General features: G+C 41.6%; 1 protein-coding gene across 19 annotated transcripts in view; it reads right to left on the bottom strand.

The window, feature by feature from the left end:
- The window catches only part of r3hdm2 (R3H domain containing 2), a 75622-nt gene that overhangs the window by 40932 nt on the left and 16419 nt on the right, over nucleotides 1–18271 (bottom strand). For 17 of the 19 annotated variants that reach the window (XM_078248909.1, XM_078248921.1, XM_078248916.1 and 14 more), the window contains 3 exons: nucleotides 1359–1524; nucleotides 590–742; nucleotides 206–416 (listed from right to left, as the gene is read on the bottom strand). In XM_078248909.1, coding sequence (XP_078105035.1) covers nucleotides 206–364 — 159 coding nt within the window. In that variant the 5' untranslated portion in view covers nucleotides 365–416; nucleotides 590–742; nucleotides 1359–1524. The remainder of the gene's footprint in view (nucleotides 1–205; nucleotides 417–589; nucleotides 743–1358; nucleotides 1525–18271) is intronic. The other 2 variants (XM_078248910.1, XM_078248912.1) reach the window with 2 other exon arrangements.

The raw sequence follows: 18271 nt of genomic DNA, 5'->3' as shown, positions 1-18271 counted from the left end.
ATAGGAGAGGCACATTGTTACAAACCTGCTGAATACAAATGCTGGCTGTGCTATAGCCAGGTTATTGCAGAGCATGTAAACACACTCTAATGCCCTGCCTTGAATTGGTTTTATTCAATTATTAAACAAATCAATTGTTGTAATACGCAATGTAATGGTAAAAAAAATGTCCCACTAGCACTTTTATATTGTCTCTGTCTCTCACCTGCGCATCCTGTGGGGAGCTATCCTCAGGCTCCAGGCCCTCTCCGGTCCCTTCCTTTGTGCCCTGTGGTTGAGGGGAGGTTTTGCCTCTACTGCAGGGCTCAATGACTGGCCTACTCTCTCCCTCCTGCTGGATGTCTGTTGCCAGGCTCACTGACATCTTTGTAGGGGAGGGGGAGAGGGTGGGAGTTGGGTGGAGAACCCAGGAGGGGCTGACAGAAAAGAGGCAAAAGAAAAGAGAGGGGAATTTAAGGCTTTGCCAGTTTTTAACACCAAAGGGGCTGTAACAATTCTGATAATTAATGACCAAAGAGAAAGCATAAAAAACAAGAAAGAGACAGATGCATTCAGTATTTGTGTGAGAGTGTACTACTATACTATCTACCTGTAGGTGGTACCAGATCTGTGCTCGACTCTTTACAGTGAGTCTGGACGGGAACCACACACAGGAAGAGGAGGGGAACCCACTAAGGTAGTGTACTGGGCTGGACTGGGGGCGAAGCACAGTCCATAGCAAGCCTTAGCCTTCAGGGTGGGGCTGAGAGGAAACAACACAGATGAAAAAAATTGACAAATTTATTAAGTTAAATGACTGGTCTTTGCAGCATAATTATTAATCTTTTCAAATGGTTTGTTTTATTACATGTTCAAAAAAAACAAACTCCCCAGGTTAATCTGAATAGGTGCAAAAACTATATTAAACAATTTAACTATATTGTTGGTTACAAATTAAGATTATTAACATCTTAATTCGTAACAGTAAGAAACGTCTTTTTATTTATATTGTACAAACAAACGGTAAAGCCAAATCCCCCAAGTAATAACTCAATTTTTATGGATGAAACATTTCAGTTTGAAACATTAACAGCAGGTTGGTGCCAGTAAGGAAATGTGAACCGAATAAGGTCCTGACGGGGAAAAAGTTCACCCAACAATGTTGTTTTATCACTTTTACTTTCTTCTTTTAGGTGCCAAGGCGTTTTAGCGTAGAACCATTCCATTCATGAGAGTCAGTTACAAAATAAGATCATGTTTGTACTTTCGTACTAAAAAAAGGATTTAGAGGTTTAATTTTCTCGGTTTAATTACAAACTCACTCCAAAGTCTACCAACATATCAACATGCACAACAACAAAAAAGGCAGCAATATTTACAGCGATCAGGTGTACTGAAGAGGCAGCAGCTAGCCAGCCAGATAAGGGGGAGGGGCACACCAACAGGCCAGCCACCACCTCAGCGGTCCTCTGGGGCCTCTCTCTTTTCTCTCCCTCTGGCTCAGTGCAGCAGCATGGTCTGTCCTCCAGTCAGGAGCCCTGGACACTAAGAACAGAAGAGGAAGACACGAATGACGTCATGTTTCACACACTGAGTGACTCATCGCTGCTGCTGCTGCTGATTCTGGCAGGGAGGGGGACAAAGCAGCTGAAAGCTCAGAGCCTACTGGCAGACAGGGCTGCAGATTTCTAGTGTGGGCAACACTCTTTATGAATGGGAAATGTGTGTTTTTTCGAGAAAGAACAAGTTAAAAATAGTTATTTCCCCTAAAATTCAAACTAGCAGCAAAACGTCCGAAAAAGAAGGTTCCTTAGGCAAAGCTGTCGACCAAGTGCAGTGAAAATGATTGCCTTTTTAACTGGAGACAGGGTATTTGCCAGCTTCATCAGCTTACACAAACAAAATAGGCTAATATTGGCAGTTTACCATACAATCAAGAATGCAAAGCAGGAATAGAATAGGATGGAATGCACAACCGCTACAACAAAACAAAACGTGCAAGAATTAAATCCTCCTTTCAATACCATGGATATAGTGCCACTTGACCAGGCATGCCGAAACACTTCAATATCCAATGGGAAATAATCTCAAAATGAAATAGCATAACGTGGTATCAACATAAAACACAGCACTTTCGGGCGCCTGGGTAGCTCACCTGGTAGAGCGCCCATATACATGTATAGAGGATTACTCCTCGACGCAGCGGCCGCAGGTTTGACTCCGACCTGTGGCTGCATGTTGTTCCACATCTATCTCCCTTTTCATGACTTCAGCTGTCCTATATAAATAAAGCCCCCCCCACCCAAATAACACAAAAAAAAAAAAACACAGCACTATCAAGCCGGAGAGCAGAGTTCATTTTGCAGCGAAAACTAAATACTTTCACCCAGGAAACGCTCTTTCGTGTTTTAATCCAAACCATGATCTTTTTCCTAAACTTAACATTTTGGTGCCTAAACTTAACTGTCAGCGCCGCAGAACGCTCACTTTTTCTGGCTTAACTCAACTACCATGGCCCCTGAAAGGGCCGTCATCTGCCGGTGCCTAGAGCCGGCTCGCAGTCAACTATTGGCAGCTAAACAACTGCTGCTGGTAGCCGGCATCCTGGAGCTCTGTAGCAGCTAAATACAATCAGCAACTGCCACTCGGATTTTATCTATGGCACTATAGACTGTTCACGCAACACGTTACAGCGCTTTACTTAGTTTAAAATAGTTCTATTTTAGGTACAGTATATAGTTATATGGTCTAAGCCATTGGTTAAGTAGATGATCACTTTGAGGGGGGATACATTTTGTCCCCACAGGGGATAAAAATAATTCAGCAGAGGCAGTGATATATAGACCAGAAAGGGGGAACTCCCACGCATCCCCCCCAGCAAATCGCACCCTGCTTATCATGACTAGCATTCTCTCTTGCCCTCACTTCCTTTAATTTAGATCATTAAACCCATTTATCGAGCAGTTCGGGGTCATGTTTTCCCATGAAAATGCAAACAGTTTTAGGGTGAATCCTGGTTCTAAAGCAGTAACTCTGATGTCTAAGGCATTACACCCATACACAGATTAATAACAATCTATCTGGCAACAGAAGCGTCATTGCCAGATTGCATGTATGCAGCATGGATGAGTGCCATTCATGCATGCCCCTGTCTGTACTGTTGTGCCGTGCTGCAGGATAGATGAGATGAGAGAACAAACTAGGCAGGGATTTCCAGTGTGGGGAGACCCAGGCAATGCAACAGCAAAGACGTCATCAGCAGAAGCAGCATCAGCATTACACTCCATCACTGACCAGGACACCCACATGCCGCAACCCCACTCTGGTTATACAAGCCTGCCATATAGCAGCATAGACCATACAGTCACACTATCTACTGTAGGCAGATACAAATGGCTGACAGAGTGTCTTCGAAATAATCTCCTTTTGCTCGCTCACACATATAGTGTATTGCTGCACCAAAAAGAATGAATGGTTTTGGATTAGAAAGCAAGGAAAATCATTCATCTCAAGTGTCAATCTCATGGCTGAGTGGAGCAATAGCACAGCAATAGCAGGGAGCGGTTACAGGACAAATTGTGAATCAGAGCAAGAAATGTGCTTATAATAAACCAGCTTTACCTATTCTCTCCCACACACACACACACACACACACACACACACACACACACAGTTGCCAAGGAGATGGTAACGTCATTCTCAACTGCTGCCATTTGTGTTGAGCGAGTACCAGCGAGAAGAGCAGGGAGAAGCATGATTAAAAATAAATATGTGGATTGCAGTGTGCACTGACTGAGAGAGATACAGAGAGAACAGGGGAGGATGGAAAGAAAAAGTGAGAGACCAGGATATGGTATTGCCGCTCTGCCAATTTATTCTAATTTCAGGAAATCTTAGACTGTGATACAACAATGTGGTCTCTGTCGTCCAGGTCATGGGATATCAAGTAGTAGAAAGTCAAATTAGTGCTGCTGAACTGATAAAGCCTCTGAGATGAGCAGTGAAACCTCTTTAAAAACTAAGCAATGAGCTACCATTATTAGACAAACAGCAATGGCACCTTAATACACAAATAAATAAATAAATAAATATACATGCATCCTTGGCTTTGACACATTACATTAAAATAACAGATTATTTTAACACATTGGATGATACTCTGACTTGAACCCAAAACAGTTCACTTTACATTTTAAAATTGAGCAATTCTAATCAGTTACTGGATTCCTAGTCTATATAGACGATGTTTCAGTTCCGGGATTGTTCAGGTGCTGCCGGAAATTACGTTGGATGTCCCTCATTTCGGCCAGCTGTCCCTCACTTTCCGATTGATGTCCTGCACCTTTGTGTTGGCACTCCGGTCGATTTATTAGGACTATGGTTAACTGCTCCTCAGATCTCTGCAGGGTAAATCATTACAGTTACTCTGTCGGGTGCTTAGCGCCTCCCAAAATTGTGATTGCCCAAAATTGTGAAGAAATGCCAATAAACCAGAGCATGTTTTTCTCCCATCCTGCGATGCTGTGTGGACCAGCCAGACACTGCTCCACAGCGCTGTGGAGGTAAAAGTAACAACTCAGTATCTGGTGTGGCCACCAGCTGCATTAAGTACTGCAGTGCATCTCGTCCTCATGGACTGCACCAGATTTGCCAGTTCTTGCAGTTGCTGTTGCCATCATGTGTGATGTTCGGATGTACCATTCCTGTGCAGGTGTTGTAACACGTGGTCTGTCACTGCAAGGACGATCAGCTGTCTCCCTGTAGCGCTGTCTTAGGCGTCTCACAGTACAGAAATTGCAATTTATTGCACTGGCCACATCTACAGTCCTCATGCCTCCTTGTAGCATGCCTGAGGCACATTCATGCAGATTAGCAGGGACCCTGGCATCTTTCTTTTAGTGTTTTTCAGAGTCAGTAGAAAGGTCTTTTTAATTTTTTATAACTGTGACCTGAATTGCCTACCGCCTGTAAGCTGTTATTGTCTTATTGAGCGTCCAACAGGTGCATGTTCATTAATTGTTTATGGTTCATTGAACAAGCACGGGAAAAAAAAAAAAATACAGTGGCCCTCATTTATCAACCTAACGTAGAAACCAGCGCAGATATGAGCGCAGAAATCCTCTTAAGACAGGCTTCACGTGTGATTCATGAAACGTTCGTATCACACCAATCAGAGCGTAAGAATGGTCGTACACTGATAAATTCAGCGGCTGGAAACGATCGTAATTTAAATACCACACCCCAATATATTCTCAGTTTTGAGGCCTCGCCACTACAATTTACAACATGGTGAGACGTAATCCGGCTAAGAAGCGGCACTTTTCAGAGGTGGAGATTGAAACCCTGATATCTCAGGTTCATTTGCACTAACGTGTGTAGATTTGGCAGCCTGAAAGCTGTTATTAAAAGGCTATAGAAAGAATGCAGAATGGAAAGAGATCACTGATGCAGTCAACAGTGTTGCCGTGGTAAATCAGACTCCAGCTGAAGTTTATTTAATTTATACATCCTTGGCATATGTATTCTATAGTCCCCATAGTAATATACAGGCTTATATTGCAATCTCTTAGGCCTACATGGTGTACCTATATCTAAATAAACACACAGCAGCGGAGTTTTTTGCAGTGTCTTTTATTTTTCTCGGGTTTTTTTCATGAGTCAGAACCAGGCAACAGCTGTGAGGGAGAGCGCGTGTCCTCCGCCCCCCGTGCTGGACCACCACCCCGACCCTGTCTCATGACAGCAGAGGGTCTGGAAAAACAAGCCGAAATAACTCGGTCAATCGCAGAAATAAATCGATCACTTGTGGGCATTAACGACACTTGAAAACCTGAAGAATAAATAAAAATGTTGTGCATCATCATGTTTCCTGTATTGAGTAGGCTATCATTGCCAAACATAACACTATACCTTTTAAAAGCAAGGAATAATATCCTGTCTCATTCGTATAGCCCCACTTGGGGCAGTGCTCTCTGGGCATCGGGTCATCTGGCTCCCACAGGCTAAAACAATGTTGCATAATTTTTCTGCCGTGTATAGTAGGGTCCCCCCGCCCCCCGCTGATGCAAGACCATGAGCCATCTGCCCTTAATCAATCTGATGGGGCACTCCACCGTGGCCCGTGCGCGTACGTTTGCACTGTTGTACCGGCGAATAGAGGTCTTTTAAAAAGAGCCAGATCTGCCATTGCTGATAAGTGATCAACTGATGACTTCTCCTTCTCCTGTTAAAATTTGTATATGCTGCACCGCAAGTCTACACTGACTCGAAAACTTGCGTACACGAGTTCAGACCAGACGTGAGATTTTAATCGCAGCCTACACTCACGTTCAAATTGATAAATCCCTTGCTTTGCGTAGGAATCGGCGTACGCTCGTCCTACGCCTGTTTTTGGTCGTACGCACGTTTCATAAATGAGGGCCAGTGTCCTGAAAAACATAAATGTTTTTGCTGAGTGTAGTACTAATAAAGAACATCCCCATTATTATGTGGTGGTAACACAAAGTGTTGTCCAGGCATAAAACGTGTCATAATACACGCAGCACACTGCAGACTGAACATCTACAATACCAGCAGCAGCACTGCCTGTTGTGCTCCAGTTCAGGCCTGATGTTGGCATCTCTCTGCCAACTGTCAGCATCATCACATGAGGCTGCAGACATGCAGCAGGGCAGCTCGTTCACACATGACATCAGAGCAAAAGAGAGTTATCCACACTAGTTGCTCATTTCAGAAGTTATCCTTGTTTTGTGGTAGCAACAATTCATTGAATCATTCTGCTCCTCTGTCCAACAACCAGCACCCTTCTTAACACTCAAGAGTGTACAGGTCTTCTTTCCCTGCATGCCAATCTGAATAATCAGAGAGCTGGTTGAATAATCAGTGTTTAACTAGTGTGATTCCATTTGTGGTAGAAGCTGACCTTCAGTTAGCGGCTGTAGAAACTTGAATTCAGCCAGCTCAAACCCCAGTGCCTGGAGGCCAGATCCAAAGACTGTCTGATGCAGCCTTTCCAGAGGTTAGACCCAGTGCCGAATTTGAGTCTGTCTACAGAGCTGCAGGTGTTAAAGGTCCAGTGTGTAACGTGTTTAGTTGTTCATTATCAAAATCTGTGTTGCCCGTTCACAAACTTGTCCTTTTTCATGAATATTTACCAACACCATCAATTCCAAGTATTCTTGTAGCTTGTAATTTTACTTTTGCATTCGCATGAACTGGGGTAGACGCTCCATATTCATGCGCCATCTTGAAATACATTAGCCAGTAAGGGACATACAGGACATACTGCTCCGCCTTTCGCATTTTCGCTGTCACATGATAAACTCACAATACAAAACTGCAATACATACTTTGAACTGCATGGTGCGATAGAGTTGATTGCGATATATGATCTCAACGCTAGATGGGAGAAATTCCCACACACTGGACCTTTAAGCTTCAGTTATAGTTGCGCGGGCCTTCGTGGCGCAGGCTACAAGCACACGTGCAGACGTTTATGCTTAACGCATTGTTCATTGCAGTATTCCCTGAAACACCAGGGGGTGTTCAAACTAAATAATCTGTGGATAAGCAAGAAGTATTAGAGAAGAAGTAGAGAGCGGAAGTATAGAAAAGCCGGCTGCCTGGACTGTGTGTGTGGGGAGTGTGTGTTAGAGTGAGAGAGTGACGGTGATTACCGGTAGCTTCAGAGCGAGTAGCGACTCTAGAGTCATAGTGAGAGAAACAAAGTGTCTCCCCTGTTCTTTCTGACCACGGTGAAATCTGGAGCAGGAAAAGTTAACCCTCTCCTAGATTTTATGTTGTTTATGGAGAAGGAGAACCAGGAAATGAGTCGGGGGAAATGTGCTACCAAGCCGCGGCCGAGCGACGTGCGTCGCCACGACGTGTAGTTACATTTTGAAATGCGTGAAAAAGCCTCGGAATCTGAATTGAAAACAAGGTTTACAAGCAAACACATTTACAAAAAATAATGCCCATAACAGGTTCGAAATTCGAATATTAAGGGCTGCCTAATATTCGTCCGAATAGCATTATTTTTTAAATATTCGAATAACGAAGTTCGGAGTCAAAGCCCTATTAAGAACACTCTTTCCATGAGGCCGTTTTTAGCTTTGACAAATCTCTCATGTTTTTCCACACTCTAGCAAAATGATTTTTCTTTTCCCAGTGTGGTGTCTCTCTCTCTGATCACATATTTAATGCTGTTTGACTCTCTGTGGTCTGTACATGAAGAATCATACAGATGTTACGAAACTGCTCAGCCAGTCTTCCCAGGCGACCATGTTGAACTGAAAGGTGCACAACCACGTGCCACGACAACTTGTGGATCCTTCGCGCTGGAAACGACAGATGTGGTGACGTTATTTTATGGCTTGCGCGACCTTGTGCCGGGAACACCACTGCGACCATAAAATGTACTATCAATTTATCGGTCCTTGCATTAACAGTAACTTAGCCCCACACATCACGCTAACTGATAAGAATGTGAATTTACAAAACTAAACCCGCTTTCCTTTAGAAACGAAATAGGAAATCCTCCATTTGATTAGCTTTGGTTAAAAAAGTAGTGAGGACATTTATCAGTATGAAATTAACTTTTGTTAAATGTGTATCAACACTAGAGCAGCAAAGATGAATTGATTTACGGATTCTTTGTCAACTTAAATTACTTGCCAACTATTTTGATAATCAATCGGTTTGAAGCATTTATTATTATTTTTTTATTCTCAGATTCCAGCTTCTTAAATGTGAATATTTTCTAGTTTTTTACTTCACTGTGACAGTAAACTGAATATCTTTGAGTTGTGGACAAAACATTTTAGGATGTCATCTTGGGCTTTGGAAAACACTGACCGACGTGTTTCACCATTTCCTGACATATTATAGATCAAACAACTAATTGATTAATCGAGAAAATAATCGACAGATTAATCAACAATAAAATAATTGTTAGTTGCAGCCCTTATTAAGACAGTGACAACTTTACACATTTAAAAAAAAAAAGGCTTCCTACAAATGGGCATTGTTTAAAAAAAGCCCATGACACCCACACATAATGAAGTCCTAGGCACTCTGACCCACTTCACACACATTACCGGCCTTGTAGCCGCTTACATGGGCCCTCCTGGCGACAGGCAACAAGCTGAGACACACCATTCACAGCCCTGCCCACTGTGTCAGGTTACCACACGAAAGACTGCCAAAGGAGTGAGACAGTGCAAGGCACTGAGTGAAAGAGACAGATTCCTCTTCCACACCAATAACCAGTCGGACCAGGGTTATCTGACCTGTGTTCAGCCCTTCTTTAGTCAATTCAAACCACTGATCATGACAATTTAGATACGACATGGGTCACATCCCAGGAGCGATGCACACCAATTACCTCACGTGCTAGAAATGAGCATGGGCTTTACACTTCATATTCAGTGAACAGCTAACGTCACATACTCCAATCCAGCTGTACACCACCAGAACTAATGTTTTGTACTTGAATTCTTCCTTGTACAGTACGCTCTCAATTACGTTCTAAAGCAAAAAATAAATAACCATCAAACACTCAACGCATCATTTTCTGGAGACAAATGATCCTATGGTTTCATTCTTCTCTTCATTTCATTTATTCATTGCAGGTGCAGCAGTAAACAAGAAGTAGCCTACTCTATCGATTTAAGACCATTTTAGGAGGACGGAAGAACATTTCTCTTTGATTGATAACATTAGAATTAAAGTTAAGCTTTGCGGTCAGCTTCCAGACTCATTTCAAGAAAGAAAGAAAGAAAGAAAGAAAGAAAAAGAGCGAGAGCGAGGCCACACTGAACTGCTGCCGGCTGCAGAGGTATGTCGGGCAGGTTGATTGGCCAGTGACATTGTTTGCAAGACCGGAGCTGCTGTCCGCTCTCCTCCCAGCAAAGTAGTCTCCTAGTGGCGGGGAGTGAGGCGGCGGGACCGCGGGGGTGTGCTAATATTAAAAGCTAGCTAACTGCAAAGTCAGCTTCTCCAGTGCTGCATTCAAATAATGTTGGAAATTATACAAAGAGTTTCAAATGAATGCTTGAAATAGCCCAGTAAACATGGCTGGGAAATGTTCAGGTTACTACAATATGAACAAGAGGAGGAAACACACAAACATCGTGGGAAATTAGGTATGTCACATGATTTGAGCACCCATAACATATATACCAAAACCACAAAAGTTACCATTGCTCTTTTTTAATGCACAATATCGATTCATGACAATCATTGACATTGGGAATTTACAAAGAGTGAGTGAAGGTAGCAGTGTCGTGGCCCTGACACAGTGTAAATATAGCCTTTCACCTAAATTAAAACAAGCATTACTGTATAATACCTAGGAATTATTAGAGTGCAAATCCAACTAAACTGACTGAATTTATGTGTGTAGATGCAATGTATATACGATTAATAAATTAACAATTTGGAAGTGTGTTATTAACCCTCTTTCTTTCTGGGCCAGTAAAAATACAATACAAGGGGCTATTGGCCCAGGGGCCAGTGAGGGAAAAATGTTATGTTGGACACTGGAATGTACATCACCACTTCAGACAGAAGGCTAACCGAACTAAATATTTTGTCCAAATATGAGCTCACCTTCAAATTTAGCTGTTCCAGGTCAAGCTGGGTCAGGGTCTCAGCAATAGTTAGCAGCAGGGCACGCTAGAGAAATGGCAGGAATTCTACTGCATTGAAACTGGTAAGAGTGGAGACTTGTATATCAAGTCTTTAAACTGGTTAACTTACCAGGTAACTCATGTCTGGTTCACTTACAGACATCATGCACATGGAGCCAAAAGCCACAGTTTGACACTGTTGCCATAGAAGCATCAATATATGAATTACAAAGGTTGTGCTTTAAAAAGCGGGGTACGTTTGGTTTATAGTAAACCTACACTGTTGTGCTGAAATGAAATTAATCAATTAGTGGATTCAAAGAAAAAGTAAATGACATCAATCTTAATGACGATTAATAGTTTTTTTATTTTTTATTTAATAAAACTGACAAACCGATGTAGGTTCCATATTCAGTGTTAGCATTCACAACTTTTCTCTTACTCTGAATGTAACATGAGGTTTTTATTGAGGCATCAGTAATTAAAAGATGACACTAGACTCAGGGAACTTATAATGGGCTTCTGTTCTTATTTTCTAGATTCATCAATTCACTGATTAATTATCATCCGTTTTTAACTGGCATAATTTAAGGTAAAACAATCTGGAGGGAAAATCCCCCTACAAAATAACTAAACAGGGTTGGATTATTTTACCAGTAGCACAATAATGCAATACCGATACAGTTACAGTACAGAGACAGTAAAGATGGATGAATGAATCTACAGTTATTTTGCATTATTGACAGCCAGAGTGCAAGTGAACAAAAAATGAGCTCTGTGTATTACAGTTTTGTGTTCGTAATGATTGCAAGCTGCTGCTATTATCAGTTATTTCTTTTATTCATTGCTGTATTTCAAATTTCATAATGGAGAAGCATGCGTAGCAGACACGCCTCTCCATTTTCGCTGCAGAGACTGAATGAAAGATGAAGGTGAATTGAAGCTCAGAGCGCTGCAAACAGGAGTGAGCATGCACGTACAAACCCACAGACAGCAGCGGGAAAGCTATACAGAGGCAGTTCAAACCAATTCAGCTCCTCTGTATTCAGGCGCACACCTTGCCCGTTTGACGTCGGAGAGAACCCATTTCGCAAAAGGCAACAAGGTTATGTCTTCACAGAGTAGAGGCTGATGTGTGTAGTAATGGCAGAGCTTGTGCAAGCACAGTGCCTGCAAATATAATATATCAGCAGTGCTCGAAATGTGCGTGTACCAGTGTTTGTCTGTGTCAGAGAGGATTCCCCTTTGCGTCTGTTGCACAATAACACACAGGGAGGGGACGAGGGGGCTGGCAGAGCACTAGGGACTATAGAGGAACGGTCCAGGTATAAAAATACAGATGCATGAATCACTGGCCACCACACAGACACTCCAGAATACTGTACATATTTTCTGCAGTGAGCTATATAAAAGTGATTGAGGTGATGGTGTGACTCAGAAAAACAGAGCCCAGAAACTTAGCTGACAATAGCAGCAAAGGAGAAAAAAACATCCTGAAGGCAGACTAACAAGTTACAAAACACAGATGAGGGGGACATAAATGGTCAAATGCAGCGGAAGACAGGATTTCTCCTTTTCCAATCTACGTATCTCTCTGTCCTTCTCCCTGCCACCCACTCTCGTTTCTCTCTCAATGCTGAGGATACCCCTTCCTGCCTTCCGTCTCCTCCACATCAAACCCGCCCATCAATATCTCTCACTCCATCCACCCACTTCTAAGAGTTTGCTCTCTGTCTCTCTCCTTTTTCTTCCTCTTTTAATGTGTCTTCTTAAATTGTCAGGCCTAGTGCTGACGCCATCCTCCTCCACTCAGCCAACCCACTCAGCCCTGTGGGACGAGCTATGACTCATTCTCTCCCTCCTTCCCTCCCTAGTTACCTACATACCTTTCTGTAGCTCTCTCCAAGTCTCCCTCTCTGTTGCTCTCCCTAGTTATGACCTATGTATAGTTCTCTGCTGCGCGTGGGGAAACATGCAGAAGGTGTATAAAGAGAAAAGAATTGAGACTGGAGGACACGTCTTTACTTTGATATGCACAACATCAGTTTATGATACTAGGAAATACTGAAAGAGATTTTAAGGTGTCTAGGAGATCGATGTTCTCATATCAGATCATGCCAACTATGTGAATGAAGAAATTAATATTCGGAAAAACACTTAATTGGAATTAAACGAGAGTTAAAAGAGAGGTTACATTCTGTTGTGGGAATCTTTTCTACGGACTTAAAGAACATTATGATAATCAAGAAATATTTAGCTGTGGCTGCAGCACTGCACTACACAGTGGAATTCATGCAAACTCTCACCACAAAATACATAGCATGAGGTTATCAAGGCCAAAAAAATCAACACCTTTGGCAACTTTTAATCTAAGCATATAATTAACTAGGAAATCCCTGTTTGTTAGTGCAATTCTAATTTGGTCCCATTAATGGCCAATGTAATGTCCGATACTAAGATCATGCTGGGCCTAAACACATCTTTTCATCAGTGTGTCTATCAAGAGGGAGCCCTTACGGTGCATGTTAACAGGGCGCATTTAACAGTTTCACCTTGCAAAATGAATACTGCTTTAATAGTTTTGATAGCACATGAACCTTAACATACACATTTTCTATTGAATTTAAACAAAGGTTCATAATAATACACCTTTTTATGATGAAAGAAAAAAGATCCAAGATTTCAGGCAAAGTATGCAGCCTATATATGGATTTGTTATTTGTGCATAAGAAAAAAACAAATAAGCTACTGATTCATATTAATAATGCTCAACTTTCACACATTTCTTGGGTTTTAAAGTAATTAAAAATTACTACATTCATGTAAACGTGGAAGACTCAACTTGAACTGCTGAGATGGGAAAATGTTTAAATAAAAATAGTGCTCTGTAACAAGTACATTTCATGTTTCTTGAGTAGCCTACACCAAAATGTTAGCTTCAGAGCTGAGACAGTTCACAAGCCTTGTGCTTAATGATCTAACTGACAATTAATCAAGAGAGCATCAATCAAGTTTCGACACTACTATAGACAAGACAGCAGCATTCTAACTTAAAACATAAAACACTGATACTGGACCATCAGCTACTAATGAAAAAGTCTGCCTCTCCAAAAGATGGCTGTATTTTAGTTAGGGCTGAAACGATTCCTCGAATAATTCGATTACAAAAAATCCTCGATGCAAAATGATTTGCCTCGAAGCTTCGTTAAATCAATGTTACCAACGTTGTGTTGCTCACACACGGATCATTATTATTGTCGCACACCAGACGCTGCTCAGTCCGCTGGCGACACATGCCAGAGCGTAAATAGTGAAGGGCTAAGAGAAGAGACAGGCTGGAGAAAACGACAGAAAGTGTCCAAAGTTTGGAATCAGTTCAAACGTAATTAAAACGAGAACTCTGTACAGTGTGTCTACTGAAAAACCGAACTAGCTTACCACAATAATAGCACGACGTCAATGCTTCAGCATCTCAACAGAAAAACATTTCTCATCCATTCCACGAAGCGGACCCGACAAAAGTAAATCACGGAGTCGTATGGACGATGAAACTACACCAGACACACCAACTACCAAAAACAAAGACAAGAAAATACGTAGCAGTGACCACAATTTGATCTAAAGAGCCCACTTGTTGACTATCCCGTCGGAGAAACAGCTGATTGTTGCACACCATTTTCTCTCACTCTCTCTTCACAGAGAAACAGCTGATCAACGATCTACTAGCATAAGTGTAACAGAGCTGTGTGACATTGTAATCAAATACATAAATTAAAATAGATTGAGTATAATTAATATTTACATATACATATATTTACATATAAGCCTATATACAGATCAGTCTCAGGATGAAACTTGTAGTTCTGAAAGTTAAGTTGCACAACTTAAGGTCATGTTTATGTATGTTTAATGTATGCCTTAGTGTGAGGTTGATGTCATTTCAGAAAATGTTTTCTTTTTAAATTTTACAATGTAATATGGCACTTAAATGCACTTCATACGTTTAGTTTTTTGAGAGATGATATTGTAAGCAATGTAGGCAACAAAAATGTAGCTTTTTCCGAAAATGTAACCAAACTATTGTTTATTATTGCTCTTCAATAAAACAAAAGTATTTCTTATCCGATTAATCGATGGAATAATCGGTAGAATACTCGATTACTAAAATAATCGATAGCTGCAGCCCTAATTTTAGTCATCAAACCTTCTGGCCAGTGAGACACATGATTTAATAATTTCTTAGCTCTTCAATAAATAATTAAATGTGGGATTGTGAGGTTATCTCATCTTCTCACTTACAGTGAGGACAGATTCTGCCTGCTCAACTTGAAACTGTCAAAATGAAATTGGGTGGCAGCGCCTGTACTCATTATAATCCTTATGTAATTTATCAGCTTCTTTTACTGTGAGAAGTAGGGGGAGCAGTGGAAGAGGAGAGAAAGATGGAGAAGCAAGGGGTGGCTAGTGAGACAGGAAGAGATGAAAAACTTCTCAATGATGAAACAATCTGTGCTGTTAAGTGATTGGACCAGACTTCCACCAATGGGAGGACCAGCTCCATGGCAACAGGCTCTGTCACCAAGAGAAAAGCAGCCATATCCCTCAACACCCCCATATTTTTCTCTCCCTTTCTCTCTCACGACCCCCCTCCTTTCCCCAATTACAAGGCCTGTGTATTCATCACTGGGTAAACAAAAATAAAACAGCACACAGACACACAGACACACACACACACACACACACACACACAGTTATTTAAAATGTGCAGCTTGGTGATGACTCCCCTCACACACTGACTGCAGATAGTTCAGTTCCACTCCGTCCTGTTGAGAGGTGACTATCAGGTCTGGTGTAGCTGAACCTTGAACTAAATGGATTGAGCTCACAGACACAAGAACAGACCTCCAGAATAAGAAAGTAGGTCTAAGCAGATACACTACCCTTACCTCAAATGAAGTCTGCATGCATCAGAGTGTATCATTCCCAAGTTTCGACCCAGCTTTACTCGATTCATCTAGCTTTACAGGACGCCAGTCTTAACATTTGAGGGTAACCCTACAACTTTACTGGAAGCTAGGGGTGGTACGGTTCATGAAAAAACATCCGAACCGTTCGGTTCGCATGTCTCGGTTCGAAGCGTATGTGTCGCAGGGTTCGTCAGTACACTGTTAATGTGCACTAACCACTTACTGCCGTAGTGCCCACTTTCGACACCTATGTTAAAACACTTAACGGAAATGACGAGCGGGATGAGCGTGACAAACGCAACACATGGCAGCTGATTGGACAAACGCGTCACGTGGTTATTGCTGCTCCCAAATTTCATAACAGACTCTAATGGCGTCTCGTTCTGAATACGATCTGGTATTTTACGAAAATAGTTCACTGAAACGTGTTTCTGAAAACATTTTTAAGCGAGAAATAGGCCATACAGTTGCTGAATCTGTCTGCTTTTTTGATGGACAAAGGTCAGTTTAAAAGATTTTCGTCAGGTTTTGAGAGGTGGCAAGCCGAGCCGACCGCTCCTCAAGTGGAGTGTGGAGTGCTGCAGGTCACGTGTAGAAATGTCAAGTGGGAGAGATAAGGAAGGCTGCCTGGTGTTGGAGGATGCGCCAGCGTCGTATATAGTCTGGTGTGTGGGAACATTTGGATTTCATGTTACCTATGATGACAGCAGAAATAAAACAATAGATAGAACTGCCACTGTGTGCAAGCATTGTGCAACATGCATTCAATATGCTAATTTTAGCTATATATATCATATGCAAGTAAGTATATATAGTATTGGCATGGTTTTATGTCGGTTATCCTAATAGCTGGTTTGATTTGCATTGAGAGATGATCTTATGGAAAGTACCCCATGCCAATCTCTAGGTATGGTGAAGGGTATGTGATGATGTGGGGCTATTTTAATTCCAAAGGCTAAGGGAACTTGATCAGGATGCATAGTATCCTGGATCCATGAAATAACTGGCCTTTCAAAATAAAAATCTGCCTGCCTCTATGGGAATTTAACATAGGGGTGTACTCACTTGTGTTGCCAGCGGTTTAGACATTAATGGCTGTGTGTTGAGTTATTTTGAGGGGACAGCACATTCACACTGTTATACAAGCTGTACACTTAATACTTTACATTGTAGCAAAGTGTAATTTCTTCAGTGTTGTCCCATTAAAAGATATAGTAAAATATTTACTAAAATGTGAGGAGTGTACTCACTTTTGTGAGATACTGTACATGAAAAGACATTAAAAGAATGAAAATACACAACTTTTCTCTAAGTTCTTTGTAAACATATATATTTTCTCACAGTGTCTTACTTCAATCTGTCTCTGTCCCTACAACCTTTCAAATAAAATAATTTTTCATTTCTCACACTGCACAAAGGACGTGTTGACCAAACCGCAACCGATTTCGGCTCGCCATTAACATTATATTGCAGCGAACGCTGTGTGTGTGAAGTTCTGAAAAGTGTAACGGCACGTGCAACCGCTTAACCGGCATTGCTGTGACTCACTGTGACTTTAACAAACTGCCGAGCTGACGTAGTTTCGCACCGCAGCTCTGCATGTGTGTGTGTCGGAGCCCCGCTCTCTGTCAACATGTAGAGAGGATGGAGAAGCTTGCGTTACGCACTCTCAGATACCGAAATTTGGCACTGTTTGATTTAGCGTGAATCGTTGCCGGGTCGTATCGATTTCGATACCCAACCCTAGCGACGGCTCTGTCCAGCAACTATAAAATAGCATGTGTAGGAGCAGCATCATAATCAAGACAGGCTTATAACACGCATTTCAATGATTCCAAACAAAACAGGTTCTGCACTGTTTCCCTCGCTGCTTCAAGGCTGTAAAAAAGTTTACCACAGCATCACACTACCTGCTGTAGAACCTAACATACTTTACCATACGTCATATCATACCTCAAGCTTCTTCTCTCTCTCAGTTTAGCTGGTGGTCTTTAGCCGACTAGTGTCGCCTTTAGCTTATGATGAATATTTTAACACCCCGTTAGGCAGCTTCCTCCAGGTCACATTTATAAGGCCAATGACTTGGCCCCAGGTATGGTACAGCCTAGAGGTCGACCGATATGGGTTCTCTGGCCGATGCCGATCTTTAGAAATCAGGGTCAGCCGATGGCCGATAAATGCTGCCGATGTATTTTGGCCGATATTTGGCCAATATGTGCTTGTTTTTAAACCTCTATTTGAAAGATAAAATGTAACACTAATATACACAGAATTTCTCAACAAAAACATTTATTGAACACTTCACCAATCTACACTTGTATACTTCAATTAAAAATGTATAATGTAAAAACATACTGTATATTATATAAATAATGTATGAAAAACATTAAATAAACAAAAATAAACTTTGTCAAATAAACTTTCCAATGAAAAAATAAAGTTTAGTGCACTTAGCAGCATTTATTAAACTTCTGAGATACAAATCTGCAAGCTTCACAGAAAGTGACATGTTATTATTAATCTCAACACTATTTCCTCCTAACTCCTGTTGAATCACATCAGACCAGGGCTCTCTAAAGTCAGTTCTTGTTCACCTTGTTTGTTAGATCATTGTTCATTTGTTGAAGTGTTTTATCTGTGTTTTGGGGACCCTACTGTTACATGTCCTGTTGCACTCATTAGGATCTTATCTGAGCA

Source organism: Sander vitreus, chromosome 4 (genome assembly GCF_031162955.1).
Source record: "Sander vitreus isolate 19-12246 chromosome 4, sanVit1, whole genome shotgun sequence".
Lineage (NCBI taxonomy): Eukaryota > Metazoa > Chordata > Actinopteri > Perciformes > Percidae > Sander > Sander vitreus.
This window is presented reverse-complemented; position numbering and strand designations above follow the sequence as displayed.